The 27,911-nt window shown below is 44.7% G+C and overlaps 1 protein-coding gene across 5 annotated transcripts in view; it reads right to left on the bottom strand.

The window, feature by feature from the left end:
- The window catches only part of Slc20a2 (solute carrier family 20 member 2), an 88,793-nt gene that overhangs the window by 24,854 nt on the left and 36,028 nt on the right, over positions 1 to 27,911 (bottom strand). For all 5 annotated transcript variants that reach the window (XM_021650463.2, XM_060381460.1, XM_060381459.1 and 2 more), the window contains 3 exons: positions 6,988 to 7,543; positions 4,076 to 4,216; positions 2,564 to 2,649 (listed from right to left, as the gene is read on the bottom strand). In XM_021650463.2, the coding sequence (XP_021506138.2) occupies positions 2,564 to 2,649; positions 4,076 to 4,216; positions 6,988 to 7,276 (516 nt within the window). In that variant the 5' untranslated portion in view covers positions 7,277 to 7,543. The remainder of the gene's footprint in view (positions 1 to 2,563; positions 2,650 to 4,075; positions 4,217 to 6,987; positions 7,544 to 27,911) is intronic.

The raw sequence follows: 27,911 nt of genomic DNA, 5'->3' as shown, positions 1-27,911 counted from the left end.
TGACAGAGTCCCTCTATGACGAGATGAAGTGAGGAGAATGAGGTAGCACTGGGCTTCCACCTAAGAGTCTCTTCAACACAAGAATTACAGTAACAGGGACGGCTGAGAGATGAGCAGCGGTGGGTAACAGGTACAACGTGGACATGCGGGGCAGAGGAGAGGGCACAGCCTCTGCTGGGGGTCCTGGGTGGGACGAGACTTTACCACATTACCCATTGGCATGCAACGTAACACTGGCACATTTTTTGTTCGTTTGTGGAACTTTCTATTTAACATTTTCTGACCCTTATCTGGCCATGTTTCTGACTGAAAAAGGCAGAAAGCGGAACTGTGAATAGGGAAGACAAGTATGTAACACAACCATTGAACGTAGACTTTCAGGGCTGGTGAGATGGCTCAGTTGGTATAACGGCTTTGTGTGCACGCCTGACCATCCAAGTTCACTCCCTGGAAACCACATAAAAGTGGAGACACAGACTTGTCCTCTGACTTCTACCTACGTGCTGTGCACATGTGCCCTCCGGCCACATATATATACGTACATAATGCTAATAAATTAAACAAAGTAAAAATGGTAGGCTCTATAGCCTCTCAAATATTTCTCCAAGTCAACCAAGTGCCCAAAGATGAATCAAAGTGCTAAAGAATGTGACACAATCATATAACGTAGACTATCATTCACCCACAAAGGGGTGGCATCCTGTCACTTGCCAGTAACGTGGCTAGAACTAGAGCACCCTATGTGATGTGAAGCGCGGTGGGCCTAGAAAGACAAGCACTGCCTGCATTGATGTGCAGAGTAAAAGCCGGTCAGGTGCAAGCACATGGTAGCATGAAGGGCACCACAGGAGGAAAGGCACAGGGAGGGAAGAACAAAGACAGCATGGGTAATGGCTACAAAAATACAGCTCGAGGGGGAGGTAGTTTGCTCTAACTTGGGTCCTGTATGTCCCCTAAAGGCACTAAAAGGAGGTGGAAGAATGTTTAAGAGGTGGAGCATAGTGGGTGGACATTTGACCATGGCAGGGAGGGCCCCTGAAACCAGACAGAGCAGAGTCATAAACCAGGGACTCCAGATGCAGGAATGGACTGGGCTACCACTGGCTCAAAGTGAGACAGACAAATAACCATGGGTTGAAATCCTGGAAATCCTGGAAATCCTGGTCCAAAATAACCTTCTTCCGTGTGAGTTGCTTATTTTCGGTATTTTATCACAGTGATGGGAAGCCCTTTAATGGAACTCACTATGTAGATCAGGCAGGCCCTGCTTGCCTCTATTTCTGAAGTGCTGGGAGTAAAGGCTCCTTCCACCATGCCCAGATTTTTGTTTTATTTTGTTTTCGTTTTTCAAGACAGGGTTTCTCTGTGTAACCCTGGCTGTCCTGGACTCCCTTTGTAGACCAGGCTGGCCTCAAACTCAGACATCTGCCTGGCTCTGCCTCCTGAGTGCTGGGATCAAAGGCTTGCACCACCACACCCAGCTCTTTTTATTTTATTTTTTAAAAGACAAAATGAATCTCTGTGTTTTATTTTTTTATCCTCTTAAAATAAGCCAGTGTTTCTTCATTAGAAAAAAAAAAAAAAGGAAAATCACCTGTGCTGGCTAGTTTTACATCAACTTGATACAAGGTATAGTCATCTGAGAGGAGGAAACCTTCATAGGCTCTGGCTGAAGGCAAGTCTGTAGGGCATTTTCTTAATTAGTGATTGATGGGAGAGGGCCCAGCCCATTGTGGGTGGTGCCATCCCTGGGCTGGTGTTTATGGGTTCTATCAGAAAGCAGGCTGAGCAAGCCGTGAGGAGCAAGCCAGTAAGCAGCACCCTCCATGGCCTCTGCATCAGCTCCTGCCTCCAGGTTCCTGCCCTGTTTGGGTTCCTGCCCTGTTTGAGATCCTGCCCTGACTTCTCAGTGATGGACTGTGACCTGGAAGTGCAAGTTTAATAACCCTTCCTTCCCATATTGCTATGGCCATAGGTCCATCAGTGTCCATCACTGCCGTGGTCACCCTGACTACACTGAGTAAAGAGATTGTCCAGCTGATTTTAATTAATGATTCAATTTCAAAATCTTCTTCTTCTTCTTTTTTTCGAGACACGGTTTCTCTGTATAGCCTTGGATGTACTGGATTCACTTTGTAGACCAGGCTGGCCTTGAACTCACAACGATCCACCTGCCGCTGCCTCCTCAAGCGCTGGGATTAAAGGTGTGCGCCACCACACCAGGCTCAATTTCAAAATCTTACCAATTTTTTTTTATATATATATTCTGTTTAACAACCAGGAAATAATCACCTTTCACTTTTGAGGTCTGAGCCCAATTTCTGGGAGTTAGAGGCTAATGAACTAAATTATAGCGCCACGAAGCAGCATTTGTGTGCTGTGGCCCTTCAAGGAGGCTTCTGAGCACTCATGCCAACCTCTGACTCAAACTCCAGGTGTGCCTTAGCAATGAAACCCCAATGCTCCCACCGACCTAGGGTTACTGGTTTCTACTGAGCAACACCAAAATTCGTTCTAAAATTTAGTAAAATAAAGCAAAGACAAAAGAAGCTGTCTCACTTACCTTCGTCAGGATGAACATTCTGATCAGTACAAACAGCACACCAGACATGAAGCCAGAGAGAAGTGGGGATATAAACCAGGAAGCCACTGAATGATTGAAAAGAACAGCCAGTGAGTGCTAAGACTTACACTCAAGTATATTTATACAAGACAACAGGAAGCAATACCGCACATATAGTAACACATATTACCAGAACTATCTGCCATACGTCATAAGTCATATGTCAGAAAGCCCTTCCTCATTATAGCTCTCCTCACACACACAGTCATAAACAGCTGGTTACACTGACGTTCCCATCCACCAAGCTTTAGCCTCAGTCTACAGATAGCTCCCTCTAAGCAAGCAGTTCTCAACCTGTGGTTCGTGACCCCTTTGAGGGTTGCGTATCAGATATTGTGCGTATCAGATATTTTTTATTACGATTTGCAACAGTAGCAAAAATCACAGCTATGAAGAAGCAACAAAAATAATGTTATGGTTGAGGTCACCATAAAGGGTCGCAGCATTAAAGACGGTTGAGAACCACTGCTCTAAACCACCTAACTTGCTTTTATCAAAACACGTGGAGTCTGTTGTCCCAATAGCAAGGGTAAGAGGGCCACATTCTATTTCCTTTAACCACAGCCAGCCTGGTGCTTTCCTTCCTGACATTTAATGACTAGAAATCTCTAATGTTAGCCTCTACTGGCTGCTTCTAAGTTCCAGCCACACTGAGAAACCCCTGGGAGTCTTGAAACACCAGTGATGCTCCGACCCCAGCCCCAGAATTCTTGAGGTGCAGAATAAGATCGGGGCATGGAAACTTTAACTGCTCCTGCAGGGAGTTTAATGGGCCAGAGCTGAGAGCTGTTTTTCCGGAAGCCTGGGACACACAGGGATTTCCATGGTAGCTGTGCTCATGACTGGTAGCCCAGGGATCCGTCATGACCTATAGCTCCTCGGGCTATGACGGTTCTAGGAAAGAAGGAACAACCTGCAGGACAGAGATGGCACTGGTACAGATGCGCCTCCAAGAGGATTCTTCACTAGCTAAGTATAGCTGGACCCCTGGGGGTGTCATGGGCTTGCAACCCGGAAGGAACCCTGCAGTGCTTCCTCCAGGGGGCAGACCCATGACTTAGCAAAATGAACAACACTGGCTTCATTCTGGCCTCCCCATGACCACTGACTCTTGGGTTTATGGATTTTCCTCCCTTAGGCCTCGCCGAAGTCTTCCTCAGACCATACGTTGCTTTCAGTGAAGTAAATTTCTCTTCTTCTTGGCAAGAGCAAATGAGATACGGTTTTTCAAAGCTAGGTGATGCTGTAATGTTTTTAAAAGTGGGAGTTAAAACTGACACTGAGCAGTGAACTTGCTCCATCAACTGTAAAGGAAAATGCACCGCCTGCCCGTGCAACATAGGTCCAAACCTTAACGTCTGAAGGAAAAATATCACAAAAGCTTCCTTTCATAAGACCTGCACTGGAAGAGGAACACTTTACTGGCTGAGGGTGAAAGAAGATGGCAGTTACCAATCTTGACGAGCTCCATCCACTGCACTCCTTTCGTACCAATCGCCACGAGCGAGAAGCCGATGGTGGCACCGACGATGCAGTGAGTTCCCGAGATTGGAAGTCTCAGGAAGGACGCGATCAACTGCCACACGGCTGAACCTACGGATGGACAGAGCAGTGAAAGCACCATCTATCTACTCAACTCAGCGTCTGAGCGGCCTGGCAGGGAGACAGCGTCTCCGTTTATCACGGCCCCGAGTTTAACTTTCTCCGGGTTGTTTTCTTACACGGTGCTAAACACTTTGTAATTGCTCAGGGTGATTCGTGGCCATCCCGTGAGGGTGAGGGTGTCAGTGAGGAGCTGTTCTCCTATGAAATCGGCCACACTAAGCAAGAAATTAAGAGAATTAAAGAGAATACACCGGGAGGACGTTGTTTTTTTTTTTTTTTTTTACGTCTTGTAGTCTATGAGACAAGCTTGAGATGGGCCGTGTAGGAGAGAGTAACAGGCTGCGCTGCCCTTGGCCTCGCGTTGAAAAATAACTAAGATAGTTAACCTGAAACCAGACGCCTGCTCTCAGACCTCGCTTGCAATACTGGAAGCTCTGAGTGTGGCCTTGGCCTCCAAGCTTTTGGTCTTTCTAGGCTATAGGTCACCGCAGATGTTTCCATAGCGGCTCATATGTGGCAGGGCACACTGCGGGTATCAGCTGGGAGATACCCCTTTCAACAGCAGTTGCTGAAAAGGGCAAACAGGACGGAGCAGCAGAGGAGCTGTGCTGACAGAGTGGACTATCACTAAGCCCCAATGTTAACTCTGAAAATCAGGCTGCCTAGCAGCGGCCTTTTCTACAAAGACATGTGAGCAGCAGGAGGGCCATCTAAGGCCACATAGGTCCTCGTGTATGAGGCAAAGAAGATAGTTGCTCCAGCGAAGGCCAGTACTGACCTTTGAGCTGAGGCTGGCTGTGGCGCCATATACATCTCTAAAGTGTGTGTGTGTGTGTGTGGGGTGAAGATGGAATCGTCCGTGTGCTACTGTAATGTGCCAAGTCTGCAGGGTAGCACCTGCCTTTCCCTGGACAGTTCCCAAGGCCCCACCTCTGTGACCTAGGTCAGCCACAACTGGCTGTCTTACACATACAACCACAGTTAGGATCATGTTTCCTAGCCCAGAACTGGAACTTAAGGGTGTTAACTTCATGGTTTTATATATCCATATAAAGTTCGCCTCGGGATGCAGGCAGATGCTCTAAACTCACACTTGGGCTGCACTTCCCTTCCTGAGAGCTGCCATGGTTTTTCTTGCTGTACAGTGAGGGGTGGGGATTGTGGGGAGAGGGAATGAGAGAGGGTCAGAGTGAAGGAGCAGCGCAGGAGGCATGTTTGCACAGGGGCAGGCAGTGGGCAGGAGCCACCTCACCCTTGGGAACTGCTGAAGGGGTTAGGGTCACATGTGTATGCCCAGAAGAAAACTGAAGAAAGAAACTGTAACATGAGACAATAACAGCCCATGGAGAGTCAGGGGATCAACTATGGAACAGAGCTACCAAGTGAAACAGGAAATGGGAGCCAGGCTCCTTTGAGGTACTAGGTAGTGTCTGGGAGATTAAGCTGAGGGGACAAAGGTGCAGGGTCACAGTGAAGGGGAGGGAGAAGGAGAAGGGAGGTGTGAGGGGAGGGTGCTGCGTGAGAACAGAAGTGAAGGGTGAGGAGGTGTGAGCTCAAAAGTCTAGTCTGTCAGTGTGGGCACTTCCATGAGGGTGCTGGGATTTGAATTCTCACACTTTTGGATGCACTGGTGGCCTCATACAAGTGGGTTGCCTTTCCACAGGGCTAAGAGAGGGTCTTAAAGATGACTTAGGTGGCATCAACAGTAGCATCTATTCAGGCCACTTAACTTTGACAAGGGGCCTTTAGGCAGCACAGAGGCCCTAGGTCTGCGGAGAAGTTAAAACAGAAGAGAGTGAAATGGAATAAACAGAATGAAGGTAGAGGAGGCAGCAGAATGAAAAGGCAAAGTGAGAGAGGAAGAAAAAAAAATGGAGAATCGAGAGGAGAGTGAAGACAGTGAGGGTTCAGGATTCTCAAGAGATTCAGCTTTGGGTTTGGTCAGTAGCAGTGACATTGACATCTTAAATTCACATAGCTCCCACTTGTAAGGAATTCAGTTTTTGAAATCTGGACAAGTCATACAAATTCCCAACCAAACAAGCTTTGAAATTCATCTACCCACAAACCAAAAAGGAAAGAGCAACAGCAACCACCAGCCCCAAACAAAACCAGAGAAGAGTGAAACCTGAAGGAATCGTGCTACTCAGACAAACCCTCAAATTGTCTTGGTAAACCCAAATTCTAGTTGAGGTAAAAAAAAAAAAAAAAAACTTTACTCTTTGAATAAAGAGCCAGAGGCCGAGGGTGGGAGAAGTGGGAAGTGGCAGCTACATTGCCTGTGAGAAGCAGGGCCTCAGCCTAGGAGGCTCCACAGGAGGAAGAGCCTCCGCTGAGGATTGAATCTGTCAGTTTCTCTTTATTCCTTCTGTGCTATTTAATACCTTTGTCTCACAATACCTTAATGCATTGATTCTCAACCTTTTGCTATTCCCCAAAAGGGTTGTGAACCTCTGCCTTAACGAGGGGAAAAAAAAAATCTCAATTTTAGTTGACTCTGATGAAATTATAGATTGAAGTGTAAATTAAAATCACAAAGGCTAAATTAACCAGTCTTTCTCCGCCTTGGTACTGGAGATTGCCAGGGCCTTGCGCATGCTGAGGACAGATTCTGAGGCTGAACCTCATCCCCAGTTCCCATTATTTTTTTGTAGTAAAATTAGGGGGGGTGCCCTCAGGGCCTCATGAATGCTAGGCATTTCGTCACATGGTAGTGAGGGACGACACTTCCCACTGGTGCCGAGATCAAAGCTACTCACCAACCATTGCACTCACTTCCCCGGCCATGAGGATTTCCACAGTCTTGTTGTAGAGGTTCACATCAATGATGCCTTTCCGGATGGTCTCTCCCACTTTTGCTCCCAACAGCACAGAGCCGGTGGTTTCAAAGATTGAGGCCAGGATGCATGCCTGTCTCAGGGTCACCACACCAGAGCCCACCGCCGTGCCAAAGGAGTTGGCGACATCATTTGCACCAACTGAAAATGCCAGGATAAAAGCAATAATAAAACCCAAAATGACCATCCACAAATACTCATCCATAGCCATTTTGGAAAACGGACTCTGGGGCACTTTTCTTTTGCAGAAGTATTTTAAATAAACAAAATTTGAGGTTGCTGACTTGGGGAGGCTGAGAGTTCTTGTAAACAGAGAGTCTGCTCTGGAAAGTGCTGGGCAACGCTGAAGTCTGAAGGAGTTGTCAGCCGCTGGTTTTCAAACTTCTGCCAGTACAGTTCATTTGGTTAGGCTCAGTCAGTGCTACAACACATCCCATATTTTTCTTCTTGTAGTCTGGGAAAGCTGTGATCTCTCTTCCTAAAACCAGAAGAAAAAACAAACAAACAAAAAAAATCAATTACTGTGTACCTATAACAGCTAATTCCTCCAGAAGTTAACTGTTTAAAGCTTGCTACCGGGATCCGTTTCCGGCCTATGACAGATGTGACCACAAGGCAATTCTAAGAATATTATAATTAACCTCCCCCTCCAAACCAACCAACCAACCAAAAAAAAAAAAAAAAGATAAAATGCAAAGCTGGCTGCTAAACTATTTACTAATTACAGATTGACAGGTGCTATGTTAGGTGACTTGTCATATGCAGTTTGAAAAATATCTTTGATCATTGTTTTCAGAGAACAGTTTTTTTCCAGTGAGCAACAGAGAAGCAAATAAGACATCAAAGTTGTAGCCTTTTTCAAAGGCTTGGAATGTGCCTGGCTCTGGTTACAGATTCTGACTGTGTGATACCACAGGGTGAAGCTCATTTACATCTATGCGTGGGAATGATGTGTCTTCAAACTCTGGAACAAGGTCACTCCTCCTGGGGGTGACAAAAACAGAACTACTGGGCCTCAGAGGAGGGACAGAGAAAACAGAGGATACAGCGGGCAGGGCCAGGCAGGCTCCTCACTACCTACTACCTCCCCACCTACTGTCTCTCACCTTTTCCAGGAAAAGCCAGAGGCCTCACTTGTCTAGCAAGATTACCACCCACTCCTGGTTACCTTGGCTCCCACTCTAGCTCATCACTACTTGAAATCATAAAGCAGTCTAAGCCCAGGACTCTCGTCTTTGTGATGACTTGAATGAGAATGGCACCCAAAGGCTCAGGTTTAAATATTTGGTTCCCGAGGTGGAACTGTTTGGGGAGGATTAGAAAGTGTGTGGCCTCACTGGGGGAGGTATGCCACTGGGGTGGGCTTTGAGGTTTCAAAAGACTTGCTCTATGCCAGGCTTGTTCTGATGTCTTCTACTTTTGGACCAAGATGTGAGTTCTCCACTATTCCTGCTGTGATGCCTTTGTGCCACTACCATGGACTCAGCACCACCGAAACTATAAGCTCAATTAAATGCTTTCTTTTATAAGTTGCCTTGGTTCTGTCACTGTAAACAGAAAGTGACTAATACAGTACTTCATGATCCCCTGACAGGAGCAAACTCTTTCCCTGACAGCCCCATGGCTCTCTCCTTACTGCTGTTAGGAATCTGGTCCAAGGTTACAACTCAGGAGGCTTTCCTGATCCTGGAGAAGAGCAATCCCTTCTCTACGCCCTCAGTTCATCCCTGTTGCTCTTAAAAATTCAACTTATCACCCGATTCATTCACTCATTCATCCATCCATCATTCATTCATTTGTCCTTTATCAGGCATGACCTGTGTTCTCCCACTAGAAGACAGAAACCTTCACTCATTGCTACAACTACAGGATGTAGTAAGTAATCAAGTGACTGAATAAACAAAGAAAAAAGATAGTAAGGAAGTGGAGACAAGTTTTGCTTCGTCCTCCCAGGAGGAGAGGAGACGCCAGAAACATACCTGGGCAGTGCTGGGAGCTGTGCAACTGCTGTTCTATTACTATTCTGTCAAGGGGCAGGTTTGCTTCTGTTCTGAATGGTGCCAGGGGTAAGACTGAAGACCCGTGGTGTGTGCCTGCATAAGCGCTTATTGCACTGAGCACTATGAGGAATGCTCATCTCCCATATCACGTGCAGCATAATGCTTTGATCAAGCAACGGTGAGGCATTGGTAGAGGAAAATGGTATACACGATTTTATGTACGTTATGATTACGGGAGTATAAAAAGTTAACTTTTTATACTAAGTGAGGACTGAGACTGTAGCTCATCGGTAGCACGCTTGCTTAGAACACACAGGGTCCTGGGTCAAATCCCTAGCAGCGAGTGGAGGAGGCCAGAAGGTAACACACCGATCGGAATTGGTAGTATAATCTATGAGTTTTTTCAGTATTTTCTTTCCACAATGTATTCTGTGGTCACATGCTTCTCAGATAAAAATAATATACAATAAATAAACCTATAAACATATTGAGCCATATATATGAAATGCCAACTGTTATAATTAAACACAAATATATGCTAAGAGATCCTGCCATTTTTAAGATGCTTATTCCATTCAGGCTCCACGTGAGAGAAAATGGAAGGCTGCTTTCAAAGCAGAAGATCACATTCCACTGAAAGAGGGTTTATTAATATAACTAGTATTAATATGTCGATAAAAACCTAAAGGTTTTATGTGGGGGAGGTCTGGCATGACGGCAGACATGCTGCTCCTGCAGAGGCTCTTAGCACCTACATTCGGTGACTAGGAGCCGCCTGTAACTCCAGCTTCAAGATAGCTACCTGGGACCACTGCTCTTTCTCTTAAAACATGATTTTTTTTTTTAAATGAAATCTTGTTTTCTAGGGTAGGCTGTAAACAAAAATAATCAGCAAGCATTTCCTGAGAGCTTCCTTTGTTGGCAATATACTGAGAGTGAAACGGCTATATTCTGGCGCAACTGGGGCTTACGGTAGAGCAGAGGAGACAAACAACAATCTAACAGATCTAGCAGTCAGTGTTTCCACACTGCTGACTGGGACTGCGTGCGAGCAGAAAACGACCCTGCTGGGGGCAGGGCAGGGCTTCTGGAGGTTTCAGGAGGGTAAGCTACCTCTGTGCCCATGGCAGGCCCGTGCCAGTGCAAGCATGCGCACTCATACACACACAAAAGGAAAAGGAAAAAAAATGAGATGGCTGCTCATTTCCTTAAAACGTGATTTTTAAAAAACGAAATCCTGCTTTCTAGGGCAGACTGCAATCAAAAATATTCAATTCTCCAGTCAACTCTTATGGGGAAAAGATAGGAGATTGGGGGAAGGCCGGGATAAGGGGAAACCTGAGGGAAACTGAGCTGGGCCACTTCAAAGAACGGCCACCACTTGAACACTATCAGTGAAGGGTTTTTATCACAGGTAGTTGGCATGATCAGACCTGTACGCACGCACGCACACACACACACACACACACAGAGTACAGATGTATGAATACATATCTATGGAATGTATACAGATGTATACTACCCAGCTGTATTTCTTATACCGTCTCCTCTCCTTCTGGGAGGACGAAGCAGAACTTGCCTCCACTTCCTTACTATCTTCTTTCTTTGTTTATTCAGTCACCGTACACATGTATGTATGTATGTAGGTGTGTTTACATATTTATTTACACACATGCCAGGGTGTAAGGAGGGAGGTCAGAGTCTCTAGAGCCTCTACCGTGTGAACCCTAGCGATGACACTTAGGTCACCAGGCTTGGAGACAAGCAGCGCTCCTTGCTGAGCCATCCTGCCAGCCCAGATGCAGTATTTTCCAGGGACCCGTCCTCCTGGCTGTGCTGCGGGGGATGGACTGCACAGGGCTGGGGGATGGGCGCAGCCTGTGTGTGGCACCACGCCGTGAGGGCCCTGGATTAGAGTGGCAGATGAGGGGACGGAAAGGGCTTCATTTAAAGTTAGGCCTAAGAGGGACCAGACTGACATTTGCTTTGTTTGGGTGGGAAATTAGTTGGCTGTTTTTTGTTTTTTTTTTTTTTGTTTTTTAATGTTACCTTCGACACCACATCCAACCGAGAGATGCCCTTTCCTACTTTCCTAGGATCTGCTATTTTTTTTTTTTTGATGTTTGAGGGCACTGCATAAATGTCATGCACAGATGTGCACACTGGCAAGACACCTACACACAGAAAATAATAAAATCTTAAAACAACAACCAGGGATCACCCACTTCACTCTAAGCCACTCCTATGCCCACTACTGTCGATGACTTTAATGTGACTTTCTTCACTTGTGACCTTAACCACCGTGCTCATGACCAATAAGTGCTGGGCTGAGGAGAAAGGTTTGCCACTCTTTTGTAATCTAAATACTTTCCCTCTCCAAAGCACAAAGACTTTTTTAAAAAACCACTTTGGTTTTCTCCCTTTCCATTTGTACATATATACAGCATTCATATATATATATATATATATATACACAAACAAAAATGTGTGAATAAACACACAATAGATCGGAGGGACTGCTCCGTGGCTAAGAGTCTGCATTGCTTTTGCAGAGTACACAGTGGTTCCCAGCACTCCTGTCGGGTGGCTCACAGCTGCCTGTGGCTCCAGCTCTGGAGGCCCTGACACCCTCCTCTGCTCTCCTCGGGCACTACACTCAAGCGCACAAACCGACACAGAGATAAATACAAATGTAATTAAACATAAACCTTAAAAACTCCACAGAACCTGGAGCACAGAAAATATGGTGATGCTTCTCTAACTGAGGCCTCGACAAGCTAGACGATGCCGTGCGGAGGGCAGACGCCCACGCTCAGAGCAGCTGAGATCCGATGAGGTACTGCACTCGAGGGCATTGATGATATGAAAGCAGAATTTTGAAGATGAGTAAACACTGACTCGTTCGATACCTGATGTTGAGACAGCACAACATCGGCTCTTCAGAAGGGGAGTGATGGGTCAGCAACCAAGAGCACTGTTTGCTCTTCCGGAAGTCTCAGGTTCAAGCCCTAACGCCCACATGTAGCCTCACAGTTTTAACTCCAGTCCCAGGGGGTCTGATGCCTTTTTAATTAATTAATTTATTTTGGCCTTCGAGGGCACACTGACAAGACACCTATACACAGGAAATAAAATCTTAAAAAAAAAAAAAAAAGAAAAAGCTAGGTTCCCATCCTCACACCAAAACAAATGAGTTTTAAAGGTAAAAACTGGATCCTGAAGAGAATAAGAAAGGACACAAGTTAATATTTATTTAATGTTTGGACGGGAGGCTTAGATACAATATGAAGGGAATTAATAAAAAGAAACAGCAGTGGAATTTATAAAAATGATAGATGGAGGCAGGCATGTTTTTAAAAAAAGGATTTTTATGTGTGTGAGTGTTTTGTCTGCATGTATGTATGTGAAAAAACATTCTCAGACTATTTTTGGACATACTTAAAACTATTTTAAAACAGGAATGTGGAGGACTTGTGGCCCCAAACACTTTTATGGAAAATGGAGTTTGGGCAAGAAGGGCCCTGTTGAGGGATGTTGCTGGAGAGTTTTGTAGTTTATATGTACATATCACATATGTATTTATTGAATGTTATTTTTGAGGCAGGATTTCACTATGTAGCCCTGGAGTTCACTATGTAGGCCGGAGTAGCCTTGAATGCTGGGATTAAGGAGGTAGTTACCATGCTCAGCTTTTATTTTAAAAAAAGTATATATATATATATGTGTGTGTGTGTGTATAAATATATATATGTATATATATATTTGTTTGTTTGTTTTGAATTGTGGTCTTATGTCTCCTAAGTTGACCTCAAACTCACCAAGATGACCTTGAACTCTGACCCTCTTGCTTCCACCTTCCAAGTATTGGGATCACAGGCATGAAGCATTGTGCAGTATTTGTGCTGTAGAGGACTGGCCACTACTGCCTACTTTCCATCACGGTCCCCAACCATCTTTACCTGAAAGTTCACAAACTTCGCTCAGCTAAAGCTTTCCTTCGAAGGTCCCCAGATAGAAAACCCTTAACTGATTTTCCAATTTCTTTCTACAAGGCCCCAAATGCATCACACCCACTTCCTAAAAAAGTAAGACCTATTTTCTCTGAAAGCTGAAAATGAATCATGCGTTTTGACACTGTGGATGAAGAGAGGTTTCCACCTTCTCAATGGTGTGGTGTATTTTCTAATGATGACGGTGACTTAAGACCCCCCCAAACGCAGAAATTACTAGCTCTTCCTAAGAAATAAAACAAAACGAAACACTCCTGTTTGGCACCTTATTCTTCGTACAGCAGCAAAGCAGAAGAAAGCATCTCTTTTAATGTCTCATATGCACATATGGAACTAAGGAGTCCCTACGTGCATCAGTTTTGAATGGCACTCACACTACACTTTAAAATGCTTGACAATAACAAGCAGAGAAAGATGGCCCACGTAACCCAGAGCTTGGGCGGCAGGGATAGGAGGGTAATGAACTTGAGACCATATTGGGCTACTTAGTAAGTTCAAGACTCGTGCGGGCTACATAGTCAACCTGACTCGAACAGAACCAGGGGCTGGAGAGACGGCACAGTGGTTAAGAGTACCGGGTGGTTCAATTCCAGGTTCAGGGGACACGATGTCCTGTTTTGACCTTCAGGGGCACCAGGCACAGACATTATACACACGCATACATGCAGGGAGAACATTCAGACACATACAACAAGTTAATCTATACTTTAAAACGCAACACCAAACCGAGCCAAACCACCCTTAACATGTAATGGTATACTTGTGAAAGTATTTTTCTACGGTCATTCTTATGGTTATGAGTGGAGATGTTGCTGGAACAGTTCTGAGATAGTTTTGGTGTGTGTGTATGTGCGTGCATGGTGTGTGCGTACCCAGGCTTATATGTGTGCCTATGGAGGTCAGAGGTTGACGTGAGGTGTCATCTTCAATGGTTTTCCGCCATATTAAAAAAGCAATCTCTTATTGTAATTATTTATTTTATGTGTACGAGTGTTTTGTCTGTATACCACTTGTGTGCCTGGTGGCCTGGGAGACTACATGGGTGCTGGGAATTCAGTCCAGTCTCTCTGGAAGACTATCCCATACTATTAACCACAGGGCCATCGCTGTAGCCCCTCTACCACACACACACACACACACACACACACACACTCGCACACACTCATTGGACCTGGAGTTCACTCATCGGCTAGACTGGCTGGCTAACCACTCTGATCCCTCTTTCTCAGGCTCCATGCCCACGCAGTTCTTGAGTGACAGATGTATGCCTCCCTGCGCAGCTTTTCATGACTTCTGTGGACCAGACTTAGAGTCCCATGTTTGTACAGCCCAGCGAGCGCTGAGCCATCTCCTCAGCCCCTCAAACCATCTCTAAAACTGCACATTTTACGACATGCAAAGCTGTCTGAGGGAGCAAAGGAGCCTGAGGAGTACTTTGACAGAAGCAGGTTAAGGAAGAAACAAGAATGAAAGGAAGAGAGGAAAAAGAAGGGAGAAAAGATGGGACAATTTAGCCAACTGCGAGACCAGACTCGGGCACAGAGAACAGAGGCGAAAGGACGCAGCAGAATCAGGAAGATGGAATGTTTCCTCAGCGGGAGCCAAGAATATGAATAGCCTGAGGATGAAGATGAAAGATGGCACCTGGCACTGGAGGTTGAACTCTGGGAAGGGATGGGAGGGATAGTCTGCTGACATCTCACCACTTTTCTCTCCCTGGCTGTAAAAGGGAACATCTGTGTCTCTGCTGTGGAGAGGGGAAAGAGCACGTGATCTGCTGGAGGGCTCCATTCCCCATTCCTGCCTCGTTAGCTACTAGTTACCCACTCTGGCAAGTCAGCTCAGACTAGCTGGGAAACAGGGAGTGGTGCCTAACCACTGGCTCCAAGCAAAGGAGAGGCCACAGCAGGCACGCACTAGCAGCAGCAGCAGCTAACACCTGAGGGCCAGGCAGAGTTAGGCCTAATCCTATGGCGATTGGTAATGGCGACAGGCCTTGGCTGACTCATGTGTATATTCTAAACCAGTCTGGTCTTCTGTAAAACGTGGCTGACGGCAATATTCATGTCTCTTACAGAAATCAGCGTTTGAGTGTCTTGTAATTGTGGTGTGTGTCAAGTACCTTGGAGGAACTGGTGTCACTGAAGGCGAAGAAGAAAGTGTAAGGGTACAAACCCTTCTGGCAAGGCCTTCTCACTGTGCCTCTCTGTGCCCTACCCCAGCCCTGTGGGACACGTGGTCACATGAGGATTCCAAATCCTAGAAAACTTCTCCTCTTGCAGTTCCAAATCGCAGCTCTTGTTTGGTTAAAGAGCGACACGTACACTGACTGTAAGGGACAGAGACTTCCTGGGGTTGTGGTGGGGTGAAGGGAAGAAAAGAGAGATATTAAACATGGAAAGGATAAAGGCCCTAAGGAAAACAAATTACTGAAAATGGTAAGGCCATAGCTGGGGCATGGCTCTGGGCCAGCCAGCCAGATACTGAGACCCAGTATATATCCAGAAGAAAAAGGAAAAGAAAAGTAAAGCCTCATAGGTAGACAGTCCGACAGTTCCTTACAGAGCAAAGCGTGCGCTGATCAAACAAGCCAGTGTGACTCAGGGCATGAAGACACTTGTCCACATGTGAAATATTTGGTTTATCTTTTAGGTACGGTAGCAGTTACACTCCTGCATTTTTTTCCCCAAACTCATGAAAGTATGCACTTAAAACTGATGAGCTTTAGTGTATACAAATTAATAACTAATCCAACATTATCCAGGTCACACAAAGTCATATTTCCTTGATAGTTTTTTTAAACTGTACAGGATTGTCCACTCTCAGTGCCTCTGTAGTAAACAAAACAGAAAGAGTAGTCCTTCCTACTTATTTCAAAGAAGATACTGCTATAGAGACACTATAACACTGGCTGGTTAGGGATGAGGAGATGGTACATGAGAGCCTGCATGCTGACTCTCATACCTGTGTAAAGAGCTGGGCATGATGGCTCATGCTTATAAGCCCAGCACTGGGGAGGTGGAGACAGGAGGCTTCCTGAAGCTAGCCAGCCTAGACTGTCTTAAAAAGTAAGGTGAACAGGGCATAGTGGCACACACCTTTAAGCTCAGCATTTAGGAGGCAGAGGCAAGAGTAGTGTCTTTGTGAGTTCAAGGCCAGCCTGGTCTGTATAGCAAGTTCCAGGGTAGCCAGACCCACACAGTGAGAGCCTGTCTAAGAAAACACACACACACACACACACACACACACACACACACACACATTATTTAGCCTAACCACTAGCGATCATGTTTGAAGCAATGGCATCAAGAGGCAAAGAGAACACAGAAACTCAAGGGTGTGTTGACACTGTGTGACAACCCCGTTCCCAGGGGAGGGAGAAGACAGCTGCTGGGTCTGGCCTGGACTTCCTCCTAGGTGAGGACTCCGTCCTGGACCAGCGGCTTTGCTGTGACAGAACACCATGACCACTCGTAACTCGTGAGAGGAGAGTTTGTTCTTGCTCACGATTCCTGAGGGATGGCAGCTAGGCAGCTAAGTTGGTGTTGGGGCTGGAGGGGAAGGTGTGACAATAGCAGCAGGAAACTGAGAAATCACATCTTTCACCATGAATATGAGGCGGCCAGTGTGAGCTGGAAATGGGGCAAGGCCGTGAACTCTCAAAGCCCGTCACCACGATTTCCTCCTGCCAGGCTGCATCTCCTACACCTCCCCAGACAGCACCATCGGCTGGGGAGCAACTGTTCCAATGCACAAAGCTATGGGAGCCATTTCCCAGTCACACTGCTATAACCTCTGTGGGGAAACGGCTGGGCCCTTCCGTGAAGGTAAGTACCCACACTGCTTGTGAGACTACTAAAGGGGCGGACCCAAGTCATCAGCATCCATATTTGGCAGGAGAGCCCTCCCTCGGTACAACAGCTGGAAGCTACCTAGGCCTGTGAATCCTCACACTAAGAGCGATGAGGAGGTCGCCTAAGAGCTTGAGAATGAGCATGCAATAAAAGCGTCGCCCTGACTGGCAGCTCCAGTATCAGTTTTGAAATGAGTTCTGTGAAGTGACACCTATTGTGTGCCTGTGGCGTAACACAACGTTCTGTAATGTCGTCACCCAGGGTTCCAATGAGAAATGGCTCAGAAGCTTCCAAGGCACAGCGGTTACTTTTTTGTTTTGGGTAGGGGTGGTCAGAAGAGCTGTCTAAAAAATAAAATAAAAAAGAAAATCACATTTGTATTGATCTGAGAAATTCACACACGTATGGAATTCACTGTGACCACAATCACCCTCTATGCCCCTGATGAGTCTTCCCAGATCCACCACCACACCCACCCCGTGTAGATTTCTTTCCTACTTTTTTTTTTTTTTTTTTTTTTTTTAAACTCACAGTGTCCTATCTGTGCTGACCGTATCTACAGGGATATGTGGCCATCCAATGGCGTACAGTCGGCCTACCCAGGATGGCAGCCAGGAAGGAAACTACCCTCTCGCCTACACCCAGCAGCCAACACTCGCTGTCCGCAGTGTCTGGACTAGGAGAGGGGCTCATGACCGCCCCTCCACTCTGTGAGGATGCTGACTGGCTTGGTTTTGTGCAGCTACCACTGTTACTGTTAGTTCACGAGGGCACATTTCTTGTCATGTTCAGAAGACACTGTTTTGCCCTGGTCCACCCCAACCTCTGGCTCTTATAGTCTGTCTGCCCCCACCCCCCCACCTTGCTTCCTCTCTGAGGGGTCGGGAGAGGTGATATGATGTTCCATTTGTGGCTGGGCACTCTGCAGATACTTATCCACTGCATTCTGATTGGCTGTGTTACCTACCATCTGGCATACAAAGGAATATTTCTCATGAAGAGTGAGAGCCATAGTAGTCTATGGGTATAGGGAGAAAAAAAATTAGAGGGCAGCTTGATACTGTGTCCATATAGCAAAAGAACAGTAGTGAAGTCACCTCTGGGGACTATGAGAACCCAGCAATGGGCTCTTGGCCATATTTACTGAACTAGGCATATGTTTCTCCTGTGGACCATGCTCACAGCATTTATTTTCATGTAGGAAATGGTTGTCATGAACTTACCAGCCTGGGCCAGATGCATGCCAATTTCAGCACTCCATTTTGAATGAAAACTACTCAGGTAATTATGACACTAACCCCAAATGTTTGAGAATTTAAGTAATCTAAAATATGAGAAAAATACTGACAAAGGAAAGGAAGCTATCTAATGTCTGTAGATAGGGGCTGTCTGAAAAATACTGGCAACGCCGGGAGTGGAAATACTAATGTTGTTACTAAAATGATGAACTTGAGGTCTTCATGCCACCGGCCCCCGTGAGTTCTGAGTGGACCAGTGTACACAGTGGCTAGAGCCACCTGGATTCAACTGCCAGTGAGACTGAAGAAGCCTGCCTGTGGTCAAGAGTGACAGGTCCTGGTGTCATTTGATCTCTGCCCCATCCCCAGCAGCTCTAGAACCCTGCAAATGCTGGGTAAGTGCTCCATCACCAAGCTACAACCCAGCCCTTCTTCACCCTGACCACTTTTGACATTATTGAAAATTTCTACTGCAAGCAACTGTCATCACTGGCAGATTTCAAAATATCACAATATTTCTCTTTAACAGACAAAATGAAGTTCCCCGGTGATTGTCGTAACTATTTAGGGGCTCTCAGTGTGGCCTCAGGCTACCTACCTACAGCACGAGAAGAAACACATCCTCTATTCCTTCATGCGCTTATGTGTTACTTTCAAGGGCATCTGTCATTCCGGTAGTTGAGGGTTTAGTCTGAGGCACCCTCGTGCTGAAGACTTTTCCTAGGCGCCTTGCAGGATCTGTTTATCCTCAGTCACCCTAGCTCCTTCTCAAATCTGTCCTTTATCTTCCTTGTACTTCTTTTGACGTTTGGCCATCCAGGCTGAACGGAACAAAAATGTCCTCCCAGTGCCAAGTACTGTCCAGGTGTTTTTCACTGAAATAGTTCTTGAGGTTAATGTTTACATGGAATAGCTTATAACTGCTCATTTATTTCTGTCCTGGCTCCCAGCGCTAGAGAATCTCAGGATATTGGAATCTGAGGGACTTTAGAAGCTACCCAATCCAGCATTTGCCACTGAAGACACGACTGACATAAGAGAAAGTGATTTTAAATAACAAGTCCCAACCTAGCACTGAGTCAACATCTAGGCAGGAGAAACTCAAATGAACCAATACAAAGAGCCTGTGGCATGGAGCTCCTGGTCTGACATGCATCAGGCCTCCGTGGTGACAGTAATTCTATCTGGGATACTGATGGTCCCTGTGGTCCTCGAAGGAAGAGAGCTGGGGTGAGGAGAGGACAAAGAACATAAGACTACGAAGAATGCCGCCAAGGCTTTGTCCTTGGAAGTTGTCAAGGTTACTTGATCCCTCCAAGCCTTGTTCAACTCTATAATTCTACATCAATGGGAGACCACAGGATTGGGAAGAGGCAGTTTTGCCTAGAACTGGGAACCACAAGACTGTTTTGTGGGATGAGGTGGGTGGAGGCTTCAGACCCATTCCCAGGCAGGACAAGGCAAAGTCTTTCTGATTTTACAGCACATGAACCAGCGTACTTTTGCTCCATCTAAAGTTTCCACTTCAGAGCCTGAGACTCTGGCTCTCCCCACCCTTTCTCCCCACCAGGCCACATCCCTGCTCTCTCTCTCTCTCTCTCTGCTTTTTCTATTGACATTTTCATTTCTTTCCAGCTCATAATATTTTTTTTTGTTGTTGCTATTTAGAAGTTTCCCACACGGACTTTTTCTCTGCCTTTTCCCATCCTTGGTGCTGGGATTAAAGTCATGTGCCATCACCCTAGCCATATAATTCTTAAAGGATAAATAAATAAATAATAGCAAAGAATTAAAATGGGATAAAATTCAAAGAGTTAAGGTGAGATGGCTGAAGAAGAATTTAGAAGGTACTATGTGAGTCTCATGGAACTATTTTTAAAGTGAAAAGAAAGGGTAGCAGGCATTTCTTTACAGATATCTGAATGGATCGGAATGACTGTATGGTGGGTTCTTATAAATAAGCTTTTATTTTGTATTTTCATTTTGAATTTATAGCTCAGTGAACATATATAAAGTTATTACAAGTAAAGAGGCATCATCAGTTCAATCTGAGAAGACTATAGGGTATGGAATCAGCAATCTTCCATCTACGAAAGAATCCACTTGGGCAGGCAGTAAAAATTCTTAGTGGGTGCTGTGCACCCTGAAACCAACTCCTACTGAAAATGTGGAATTCTCTGTAATGATTTACAAACTGATTACCACTGTGGCGGAGTATTTTAGATACAATGTTGTTTGAGAGTGAAGGGCAAGAATAAATGGCAGAGCTTTATATATTCATTGCCATTTTAAGACAGAGAAAGGTCTAAGCATTCCCCTCTTTCATGATTTCTGTACTCACTGGAGATGGAACCCCCAGGGCCTATATATATACATATACACATGTATATATATATTTTTTGGGGGGGAGCAAATAAATCACTTATCACATGAAACTTTTATCAACTGGCAGGCTTGGGATGGCTTGTTCTAATTCTGTGCCTCAAGTGTCGGACTATTGGCCAGGTTCCAAGAACTATATTAAGGAAGTACTGTCCTCCCAGCTGCAGTTTAAAATGGAACCTTGTGTATAAATAGATATCTTGCCTCTAACATTTATTTGCTAATTTTGTTCTGACGGGCTGAGGGTCCTCATACAATCTGGATTTGGGCTGTTGGGTAGAGGATCAGTGGTTAAGGGTCCTGACTGCTTTTGCAGAAAACTGGTGTTGGATTCTAGCACCCATGTTGGGGAGCTCATGGATGCCTGTAATTTCAGCTTCTGCTTCTAGCCCCTGTGGGTGCCTTCACAGATACTTTTGATTTCTGAGACACCACATATTTTTCTACTAATTCAACACAATGTAATAAATAGAGTTGACAATTTTATTTCATGTTTAATTGATAGCTCCTTGCTTCTTGCTGTCAAGATTTTTTTCCTTTTATAAATGGTTTGCTCATTTTTTTACACATAGGGGTGTTTCATCTGGATGGAGTATGTTTGTGCACCATGTGTGTCCAGTGCCTACAGATGCCAAAAGAGGGTGATGGACTTGGGGTTATAGATGACTGTGAATCATCATGTGGGTGCTGAGAATTGAACCCAGGCAATGTTCTTAACCACTGAGCCATCTTTCCAGCCCATTCCCAAGATTCTTAAGCACAGGTTGCTAGGCATCAGAACAAGTGAGTGAGGATAAACAAGTATATGATACAGATTTAGGCAGTGTCTTCCTTCTTAGCATGGGCAAGAGTCTAGTCGAGTTTCAGAAGTCTGGAGTTTACATCAAATGTTTGATAATGTGCCTAACTAGAAGTGTAGACAGCCTAAACAAGACAGTAACTTTGTAATATTGCTCATTTGATTGAGGAGGCAGGTAGAAATTTAGTAGCTCTTCATTTCTTCCATGGAGAGTACCCAAACTGAAATCTTTTTACTGAATTAAACCATAAGAACTTGTCTGATAGTACCTTCAAAGAAACATGGACCTAAAACAACAGCTGAAAACACAGAATGGATCAGACAATTGGTCAGATGTGTTTGAAGACCATGTCTTTATTTTGAAAGGATGCTGGACTTGAGGCATGATCAAAAACTAGCTCACTGGCTTTATTTTCCCTCTGGCTGTCGTGGACCAAGAGAGGATGCTCCGATGAAAATATAATTAGAAAGTAACCAGAAACAAGAAATGTTTTCATGCCATCTTATGTAAGTCCCAAAAAGAAAAAAGAGAAAGATATAATTATTTTGTTTTATCTTGTCTATACCAGAGTCACCATACACGCCTAAGCAGGGAGATTCAAATCACAGTCCAAGGTCACTCTTTTAGCTTGAAATACTTCACTGTTTCTTGTAGGGCAAGTTTGCCAGCAATGAATTTTCTCAGTGTGTATTGTTTGGACACTCTATTTTGCTCTTATCACTTTTGAAGGACACTTTTGCTGGCTCTGGATCCTTTCTGTCGCCTTGCTGCCTGCCTTCTGGCCTCAGTGTTCTTTTGAAAACATGACCACTTAACTTCACTGCAGTTCTACTCTATGCAATGGCTGCTGTTCTCTTGGTCTGTCAAGATTTTCTCTTTCATCTTTCAGTCTTTTGACTGAAATCCCATGTCTGGATATAGGTCTCTTTGTGTTATCCGAATTGGAGTTTGGTAAACTTCTTGGATGTAGATAGGTCAGTATTTTTCATCAAATGTGAAGTTAAACTATTTTAAATTATTATTTTAAAAATTTTAAAAGTATTTTCTGATCTTCGACTTTGTGTGTGTGTATAGGTATGTGTGTGCTGGGGGGGGTCAGAGGTCAAGTGTTGTACCCTAGGTAACACCACCTTGAGTTTGAGACAGTGTCTGATTGTGTTAGAGCTTTGGTAGGCAGGTTGTGCTGGCTGGCCAGTGAATTCCCGGGATCCTCTGCCCTTCCTGCTGCGCCCTCCACAGGGCCTTCAAGTACGTGCTACCACACCTGGCTTTTTATGTGAGATGTGGATTAGGGAAGTCATGTTTGCAAGGCAAGTGCTTAATAACTGAGAGGCCTTTCTTCCACTTTTACGCTACTATCGGCGTATTTCATATTGGCTGCATTTCTCAATGATTCTGATCATTTTTCTTCATTCTTTTTATTGTTCATAATTGTCAAATTCGCTGAGTATTCTGCTAACTTCACTACAGAATCTTCCTAATTAAATTTTATGTTTGATGTTCTTTTCAACTCCTGAATTGTGGCTGATTATATACACTATTAAATCTACTGACTTAATAATGTTTAAGCACACAATTCAATAGTATCTGCAGCCCATCAACAGCATGCACGGACATTGTCGTTTGTAAAACTAAAATCCTATACCCATTAAACAACTCTCAGCTCTCTTCCCCCTCAATCCTTCACAATCAACACCGCACATTTTGCCTCTATGAACCTTACCCAAGATTCTCACATGAGCACTCACAGAGCAAGCTGTTTCGTAACTGACCACTGAGCTATGCAATTTGTGTAAGGCCAATACCATTCACTTGTCACTGTGCTGTTTTACTCAGCAGATTGTCTTCAGAGATCACCCATGTTGTAGTACATGGCAGAGTTCCCTTCCCAAGACTGAATATTTCCTTGTATGTGTACACCAATTTTCTCTAGTCACCTACCAATAGCCTTTGGGCTATAATGGGTATACAAACACTGGTTCGATGCCAGGCTTTCTGACACACAGGAGTGAACTGCTAGGTTATCTAACAGTTCTATTTTTAAAATTTTGAGAAACTGCCAGTGTTTTCTAGCAGCCTCACACTTCAATATTCCCACCAACCATACCAATTTTTCCAGATCCTTGCCAATGTTGGTTATTTTTCTGTCCATTTTGTTTTTTATATATACACAGATATCCTACTAGGTTGAGGAGACAAACCACTGTGGTTTTAATTTTCATTTCCTCAGTGATCAGGGAGGTTTAACAGTTTTCACATGCTTGCTGGCCATTTGTTTACTTGAAGAGATGTCTACTGCCTATTTTAAAATCAAGTCATTTGCTGTTTTATTTTTTCAATTGTTGAATTGTATTTTTAAAATAATGTATTTGGAATACTAATCTCATTATTAGATAAATGATCAGCAATATTCTCTTTGAGTCTATGGGAGTATCTCTTTACTGTGTCCTTTGATGTATAGAAGTTTTTTATTCTTATGTAGTCTAAAAATAATGTTGCCTATGCTTTTCATTTCATATCTCTACTTAGTTCATATATGTGTATATATACTGGATATAAAAATATTTGGTATTTGAATGAGAATGCCCCCCCCACCTAGAAGTACTTGGTCCCCTGCTGGGGGCAGTTTGTGTGCATGTTGGAGGTTTAGCTTTGCTGGAGGAAGTTTGCCACTGGGGTGGCTTTGTGGTTTCAAAGCCATGAGTCATTCCTAGTCCATCCTCTCTTGCTTCCTACTGTGGTTTAAGATGCGAGTCCCGTTTCCAGCTCCAGCCATCCTGCCTTGCCTGGAATTGTAAGCACAAATAAAAACTCTTCTATAAGTTGCTTTGGTGATAGTGTTTTATCACAGTAATAGAAAAGCAACTGATACAGGTATGTATTCTGTGTGTGTGTGTGTGTGTGTGAGAGAGAGAGAGAGAGAGAGAGAGAGAGAGAGAGAAGGAGAGAGAGAGAAGGGAGGAGGACTCTAGCCAGCCTAAGCAGAGCAAACATGGCTCTGGCAAGCCTTGCCCTTCTCCCCCATTCCCTCTGCCTTGTTAAAAACCATGAGATTACAGTCCTAAAGCTGGCCACCAAGGTCTGTTCCTTATTTGGCCACTTTCTCTTCTTGCGGCTGACTACCAAGGTCCAGCTATCAAGAGCCCCCTTTGGCTCATCTAATTCACATGCCAGCTAAAGTTAACCACCTCATCCTAACACAGGGTCTCTCCTTTTCCCTTTATAACCTGCCATTTTTCCAGGTGGTACCTTTGTCTCCTCTCCATCCGGAGAGGATGCTTCCCTGTTTCTTCCCCCTTCTCTCCCCTCCTCCATCTCCCGTCTTTGTCTCCTCGTCCCTGCCCTTTGTCCCTGTGGGCTGAGAACCTGGTCTTGGGGATCCTGAACGAATACTGATCCCTTCAGTGTGTGTGCAGCACGCCAATGTCACTTTATCTCTAAAATAACTTATGCATAATATTATTTAGTTTGTTGGGTTTTTTTATGCTTTTAAATTTTATTTTATTTTTCATCTATTTAATCACTTTACAGCCTTATCCCAGTTTAGTTTTTAGAACATATTTATAGTGGTTAATTTGAAAGTCTTGTCTGCAAAATTCAGTTTTAGAGTGTCCTCAAAAACAGTTTTACTGAACCTAGACATGTATCACACTGTCCAAATTTCTTATATCTCACAATATATTTTTGTTGTTGTTGTTATTGTTGTTGTTGAAAACTATCCCTTTCAGAAAATACGTATTTCAACTCTGGGTACTAAAGCCCCCGCTACAGAGTAGTCTACTGGTGTTTGGGCCTTTTTGTGTGTTTGTAGATTTCTGTGAAATCTGTCTCCCCACAGCATGTATCACTGTTCAGTTTTTGTCGTTTATTTCTGTATCACTTGTGGGGCATCAGAATGCACTTACTGGTCAGAGGTTTGCTACGACTTACTGGATAGCTGTTTCCGCTGACAATGAAATATTTCATCCTGCAACTCAAAATGGCTTCAGGAGGTTCCTGAAACAGAACAGATTCACTAGGCTCCGCCCTCCCAGAAGAAGCAGTAAAGAAGGGTGAGGGTTTCTTTTAGGCAAGCCAAAGTGCAAAGAAGACTCTGAGACAAGACCAGCTGCCTGGAAGAAGCAGAAAATAGCTGAGCTGCCTGGCAGAGTTTTATGCCTACCGAGCCCCTTGAAAAGGTCACTCTCACCTGTTGAGCTACCTGCAGGCTGTGGAGTGTGCTGCAGGATCCCAGCTTTGTGAGTTGTCACCCATGCTGGGTGGGTTTGGGTGATGCAGTTGTTCTTGAGTCATTTCTGTTCCTGTAAGTAACTCCAGTAAAATTCATTGGTTCACCCATTTGGACTGTGGTCTGCTGTGGACTCCTTATCTGGGGTGAGCCGAGTAGATGTCGTGTATGTGTGTGTGTGTGTGTGTGTGTACAAGTGAATAGCATCTCCCAGAAAGTCTTGTCACACAACACTACCCTTTTAATGAGTGAAAACTTCACATCTTACCATGGTATATATGAGACCAAGGCTTGGCTCATGGAACCCAGGGTGCAGGAAAGGCCTGAATACAAAGGGCAGCGCAAAGCTGAGAGCTGGCTCAGTGATTAAGAGCACTATTGCTGTTTCAGAGGACCCCTGTTTGACTCCCAATGTCCACTTGGCAGCTAACAATCATCTGTAATTCCAGTTCTGGCCTCCGAGGCCAGTCATGCAGCACGGTGCTTAGAAACACACGCAGGCAAAACACTGATACACATAAAGTAGAAATAAATAAGTCTAAAATTAAGGGCAGCACCGTGGTGTTCTCTGGGGAGATGGAATTACTATGTAGTCAATCCACGGTAGTGGCCCTAAAAATCTGCATGTATAAAAGTTTACTGATATACACCAGATAAGGAAAATTTTCTTATGCAAGTTAAAAGGTAGTCAGTATTTGTGTGTAGACTTCCGAACCTGTTCTGCTCCTAAGAGCCGACTTTAGTTCTGTACCGAATTCCCAGATGCTGAGTATTTAATATTCCCTGGGGAAGCAGACAACAAAATCTTCCTTGTTATTATACCACTGCCTCCTCAGAATACAATAAAGTTTCCTTAAAAATTATTCTAATGCAGCCGAGTGTGGTGGCACACGCCTTTAACCCCAACACTTGGGGAGGCAGAGGCAGGCCAGCCTGGTCTACATAGTGGATCCAGGACAGCCAAGGCTATGCACAGAAACCCTGTCTCAAAAAAAAAAAAAAAAAAAAAAAAGTTCTAATGCTTAGTAGTGAATACAGTAAAGTCAAACTCACGTGCTTGATTGTAGGTTAAGCTCTGGGTCATTTAAGTAAAAGTCTAGGTTTATCTGTTACTTGCAAGTCTAGCAGATTGCTGTGACTTAAAGAACAAGGAATTCCCAAAGAAAAGTAATCAACAGAGGAGATGGCCAAAACAGGCCTGACAGAAAAAGGCATTTGGCTGGACACTCCTCCTCAGACCCCCACCTCTGCCCAGCAGGCTGAGGCAGAAAGCAGCACAACATTCAAGGGCTTCTCTCTCCCTGCTCCAGCTGCCACTTTAATTTCAGGTCAGGTCTACAGTAAATGCTCTTGTGGAAAAACCTTTGTAAAGCTGAGCTCAGCGGGACTCCTAACTATCTGTGTGTTTGCTATGTTCACAGCTTGTATTTCTGCCTTCAGTCTTCAGAGTGAGGCAAAAACCAGACAACATGCAAACAAACATAAACAAACAAACAAACAAACAAAAAACCCACACTGAGATCCCTTCTATTTTTTTCCTCCTCCTCCTCCTACAAAGCCATCCTTTTTCACTTGACAGCTCCCAAGCATGCTTGGTTGCTTTGTCCATCTTGAAGAGGTAAAATGTTTCACTTTCCTTCTTCCCATTTTTATTTGTTTTGCTCTGAGATACCTAACTTGTAAACAATTCTCTTACTAAATTTTAAACATCTACTCTTGCATCTCAATGTACCATTCCACCTCGCTGTGTTTACAGATTCAGGAGAGCTTTGCAACTGCCCATGGTGATGTTCCCTGCCGCACTGGGCAGAACTGACTGAGGGGAGAAGCCCTCTGTGAAAGTGCTACAGCTGCTGGTAAGCAGGGGTGAGATGTGCTGCTGGTAAGCAGGGGTGAGATGTGCTGAGGCAGGGATCCACACGCTGGAAATAGCGGTTAGGCGATTTGCTCCTCTTACCCTTTAGCACAGCCATTTGGCATATTTCCTGAGATCCAGGGCACATGATTCCACCACTTCTCACTTTAATCCTTACCCTGAACTATGGTTCTTGGCCAAATTCAAATAGATAACCTAATAACAGAGATACTATTTTAACTGGTTTAAAAATACGCTGGGTCCCACCTTCTTCCTTTGCTCAGATGCTACTGAGTGTGACATCCTGGTCATGTGAGATGGGCCTGCAGTTCACATTAGGCGCACAGCAGCAGTGAGTTCAGACTCATGGTAATCACCTCTAGTGCTGCCGATCCACCCGAGCAGCCACTGCCACATACCCATGTGAACGGGGTAGCCTCTTCTCAGGGGTCAGCAAAGTCTCTGCCTTAAAGGGCAGG

The sequence above is a fragment of the Meriones unguiculatus genome, chromosome 4 (genome assembly GCF_030254825.1).
Source record: "Meriones unguiculatus strain TT.TT164.6M chromosome 4, Bangor_MerUng_6.1, whole genome shotgun sequence".
Taxonomy (NCBI): domain Eukaryota; kingdom Metazoa; phylum Chordata; class Mammalia; order Rodentia; family Muridae; genus Meriones; species Meriones unguiculatus.
This window is presented reverse-complemented; position numbering and strand designations above follow the sequence as displayed.